General features: G+C 39.5%; 1 protein-coding gene across 1 annotated transcript in view; it reads right to left on the bottom strand.

Moving 5' to 3' along the window:
• LOC130377068 (toll-like receptor 13) overlaps positions 1–4,835 on the bottom strand; it is a 4,913-nt gene extending 78 nt beyond the window's left edge. Inside the window, 4 exon segments of the mRNA XM_056584018.1 lie at positions 1–712; positions 1,852–1,969; positions 2,355–2,422; positions 2,424–4,835. The exon segment at positions 1–712 is cut by the window's left edge and continues 78 nt beyond it. Coding sequence (XP_056439993.1) covers positions 481–712; positions 1,852–1,969; positions 2,355–2,422; positions 2,424–4,831 — 2,826 coding nt within the window. The 5' untranslated portion in view covers positions 4,832–4,835 and the 3' untranslated portion in view covers positions 1–480.
• Between the last annotated feature and the right edge of the window lie 340 nt (positions 4,836–5,175).

Here is a 5,175-nt window from a genome sequence, read left to right as displayed (position 1 = left end):
ATTTTCCACCTCAAACTAAAAAAATGTAGTTCCCATGTTAACCCTTACTTTGTTCTGTGAACAAAAAAAGAATGTTTGCTAATATAATTAAATATTGAAAGAAAACAACTGAATATGAATCTAATTTTAAACTGTTTTTGAATATGCAAAATAATATGATACATTCATTACACATTATCTCAAAATTACTTTAATTAGTTGCAATTTCATTATCATACAAACTATTAATTCCTAGGGCATGGATACGAAAATCAATCAAGTTATTGAAAGTATGAAATAAAATGAGATTGCAAAGGGTCTTGAGGAACATCGATTTTGGAATCCTAAGGCACACCTTGACATATTTCTGTTGTCCTTCCCTTTGAGTATTTATTACCAGATCCTCTGCTTTGACCAGATACACTGCCTTGCACACAAAACCAGTCAAACCCTTTGGACACATTAAGCTTTTTACTGGTCTGGTCTCCCCTCGGGGGATCCCTACACCACGGTGAGCCGTAGATGCTCTCCCATTGGGTGCTCCTGGGTGTCCAGGGCCTGCCGGAGCTTCTCCCAGAACAGGTCTGGGTGTGCGTCTGCGCGGGACCAGCTCAGGTAGGTTTGTCTCTTCAGGAGCCTCCTCATGCGGTAGTACGGAGACAGCTGCTGCATGGGAATGTCCTCCAGGAACACCAGGATGAGCACGTCCTTCTGCTCGTCAAACAGACGGAAGCTGGGGAATGGAAACGGGGAGAGTTGTTTTTTCATGTATGTGTGCTGTTAAACCTTCAGGGGAAGGTTGGTCGATGCCCCACCCACCCCCAGTCAGACCAACACAAACCATACCTTTCCAAATGGTTGAATTGGTCCTTGAGCAGAAATACTTTCCTACTATACTCAAGTATTATTTGTGAATATCTCTAATTCTGTTGATTTTCTCTGTTGATTTTTGAATGGTAACAAGCAAGTAGGGGGGGAAAGAGTGGACATGCAGAGGATGCATCAGAAGAGAATGCAGCCACAGAACTCAAAATTGACACAATATGTACTCAATATAAGAGAAAATGCCTGAAAGCAGTACAAAAGAGGACCCTAAGTACTTGTTTATTGCTGCTTGAAACTCAGCTTTGCTATAGTAATGGGTGTCGCTCTCACTCACCTCTGTAGAGCATGTCTACATACAGCCGATAAGAACAACTTAACTTATAACTTGAAAATGCATAAGATCGCACTGCTTTTCTTTCTGATTTCACTTTTTGAATGTGACAATCTCGGTTTTTGAACAAATATATAGTCTATACCTTAAGAAGAATTCTTCTTCATTTATGTGAAAAGGTTTATATTATTATGTTTACTACGGTCATTTTGTTGTCGTACCGCATAATCATGTGCAGATCTGTTAGATTTACTTTTAATACAAATCTAAAATGTTATGCCCTCAATGTTGTGTACATTAGGCTCATGTGGAGGCAGGCGCGGTCAACTCGAAACAGATATACTCACAGCGCATTTCACTCACTTATAGCCGTCGGCTGAATGGCTAGACCATTTCTTTCACATGACACCAAAATTATAGCTCTGAAATTGTACCTACAGCTACTTTTACTTAAGAAGGTGATAAGCACCAACCGGGTTTGCGGGATGCAAACTCCTTTTTTAGTGAATGGAGCGTTATGGCAAATCTGCACGATCTTCGCATATGTGCCGATGTAAATGACTAATTTAGGCTTGGTCTGTTGCACTTTAATTTGGAGGGAGGATGAATGAGGGTCGTGAATAAGACCACAAGTACACATGTGAAGCTGATTTAATGAACAACCATATTCTGGTCATCAGAAGTGATGGATGCATGTAAATGATCTGGATTCTTACCTGGCAACCTGGATCTCTCTGGAGCACCATTCACTCTGCAGGTAATCACGACTGACCACACAGATTGTCTTCCGGCTGCCATAGATGGCGTCTGTTATGTTTTCTATTATAGGTCTGCCTGAACAGGATTGGTTAGTGACAATACTTTAGAGGAATAATTCAAGTACATTTCTATGAATTATGGTTTAATAAATTGAAAGTATGTTTATAAAAGAGAAAAGTGTAGCGCTGTCACATCACAGTGCTATTCTTTCAGAGGTCGGAGATAGGACCCATTTGTCTGACTAAATTTCATAGGTTTTGCCAACCATATTTGTTTACTGCATTTGAAATATAATGCGGACGTACATATACAAACAAAATGTTGCATTAATAAAAATCGGCATTAATTATTACACGATAAGACATGATCTGTAGTGGCAGTCAAAGGGATGACGTAGAATAGATAGACTAGCATGCATGCTAATGGCAGTGAAGAGGATGTTCAGGATAGGGCTCCTCACCTGGCTGGAAGTCTCGGTGGTGCAGACACAGTGTCCAGCCCTGCTTGTCCTCCAGCTTGGGCAGCAGCCCCCAGCACCCAGCCCTCGTCGTTTGCGTTGTAGGAGACAAAGGCGTCGTATTGATGAGCACGCTTGTTCTTGTGCTTTGAGTTGTAGAGGAACGCCAGCATGAGGTAGTAGGCGTAGACCAGATGCCATTGTAGGAAATGGTGAGTGAAGGAGACCGCTATGGTCATTATGACCGTGCATGCCGTGGAAATATAACAGATAAATTCCATGTCTACTGTACATGAACGGACGTCAATCTCCAACAATTTTCTTCCTTTAAGGTTTGGAGGGTAGTTGCATTCAAAGTTGTATGCATCATACACTTGTGTTTGCTTGTTGTTTTTAACCCATTGGAGGAACCACGTGTTGTCACAGTTACAGGTGAAGCTATTACCCAACATATCCAGGTATACAAGTGCTGACAGAGACTGCATCACTGGCTCTCTAATCACAGAAAAGGCATTCTTCCTCACTTGCAAGAACTCCAGCTCCGTGAGGTTAGCATGGAGTAGAAAATCTAGAGACCTCAGGCGTGTCTGTGAAATGTAAAGACTTTTTAGTTTTTGAATCGGAGAAAATAGATTGTCGGGAATGTCTGTGAAGTAATTTGCACTCAAATAAAGAACTTTCAAATTACGAGTATAGTTGAAGAATAGTGGGTGCAGAGAATTAAACTCTGAACTGATATTGAGTACTGACAGATTTGTCAAGCCTTGAAGAAAGTTTTGAGGGAGGTTGGTCCCAAGTCGACCATGTTGACCTGAAAGATGCAAAGTATCTAGTTGTGAAAGCTCAGCAAATGGTGGATAAGCAATGGGGTTATCCAATATATATTTAATTTGATTGTTCATCAAATTCAATGTCTTTAAAGCCTTCAAGTCACCAAAATCAGGGTTTGAATTTCGATTTATTCTAAGTTCATTGGATTCAAGTGTAAGATATTTAAGATTGGACAGGCCATAAAAAGGCCCACTTTGAAGTGATTTTATTTGATTCCCCTGTAATGACAGATTCATGAGGGATTTCAGAGCTTCAAATTCTCCATGATCTAGAAAGGCGAGTTGATTGTTAGACAAATAAAGTACATTAAGATTTGGCATGTATTTTTTGAAGGCACCGTTTAACTTGGTAATACTGTTGTTTTGCAACTCCAAGTGCTTTAAATTAACCAAATCTCTGAACACACAATCCTTGAGAGCCAAGAGATGATTATTGTTGAGATGGAGAATTCTGAGACGGGTCATATTGGCAAAATCATTACAGCCAATCATACTTATGTTGTTGGAGCTCAGATCCAATTTTGAGAGTGTTAATACATTCCTGACGGCACAAGGGACGGATGAGAGATGGTTTAACTTTATGATTAAAATGTTAAGATTCCTCAGAGATTGAAATGAATTTTCAGAGATGTCAGTTATCTTATTCGTCCCAAAGTCCAACTCTTTCAGATTAGTACACAAGTGCAGCATATCTGATCTAATTACTTTGATGCCATTATTTCGGACTTTAAGAGATGTCAGTGATGGGATTTTGCAGGAAATATGGATGAGAATTTCCAGGTTGTTATTCACATGGTTTAACGTCAGATACTTCAGTGACGAGTTGAATGTCTCTAGAACTTCCTGCATTCCATGTGATGAGGAGCGAACCCCACTGATATCTAGTTTAGACACACCACTAAGGTACAATGTGTCATTCACCTCCCAGACGATACCATTCTTCATACAACCATCAAGGTTCAATAATGTGAGGTTGGGAAAGATATCTGCAGTGAGGCTAAAGACCATGAGCTGATTTTGAGACAAGTCCAGTGAAACAAGTTCTGTAGACTTATTTGACAGCTCCCATGAATGAAAATTGGAAATTTTGTTTGCTGGAATGTACAGGGTTTGTAAATGTGGCATATGTTGTAAGATGTTTGTTAAGTGGCGCAGTTTGTTGTGACCTAGGTCCAAAAACTTTAGCTTGCTCAAAGACTTAAAAGAGGCCGGTGATACTGTTTGGATCTTATTGGAAGTCAGACGCAATTCTGTGAGATTGACAAGGCCCTCAAACGCACCCTCCTGTAGATTACCAAGCCTATTGTTGTTTAAAATCAACACCTCTAGAGAGATTTGACACACAAAAGTGCCAGATTCAATCTTGGAGATAAGGTTACGTTTCAGGTTCAAGCGCAACAGATTTGGTAAATTTACCAAATCAGTTTTTTTAAGTTTGGAAATTCTGTTTCGAGACAAATTAATGTTGGTCACTCTTATTGGAATGTCCTTTGGAAATACTTTTAAACGGTTCTGACAGATGGCCTCTGTGTTCCATGTGACCCTGCAGTCCTTCAGCACGTAACTAGCAGTTGGAAAAATAAAAGTATTCAAATTCAAAAGTAAATATAATATTCCCAAAGAACAGTAACCAATTCCCCTTAATGGCATTGTACTTTCCTTTTTCTTTCCAGAACACAAAAAACGTTTTGAGGTTATTCTAATTTTCAAGACAAAAGATTTCCATTCCTACAGAGGGTCCATCATTAAATATCTTCCAGCATGAGGGATCCATCGTGAAAAAACGCCAATCCAAAAACACTGTCAAACAGACATACAAAGATACACAGACAGCGGTCATTACAATGTGGTATTGAAATGCTGTCATTTCATTGGATAGCATTCTCTAGCTTTCAGTTTTCATCAAAACATGAACTTCTTATATGCATATAAACGTAACCTACAAAGTTAACACATGACATGCTAGGAACATAATTGGCCTACCATAAAAATAT

Source organism: Gadus chalcogrammus, chromosome 23 (genome assembly GCF_026213295.1).
Source record: "Gadus chalcogrammus isolate NIFS_2021 chromosome 23, NIFS_Gcha_1.0, whole genome shotgun sequence".
NCBI classification, from domain to species: domain Eukaryota; kingdom Metazoa; phylum Chordata; class Actinopteri; order Gadiformes; family Gadidae; genus Gadus; species Gadus chalcogrammus.
Note: the sequence above shows the minus strand (reverse complement) of the source record. Positions and strands in the feature narration are given on the sequence as shown.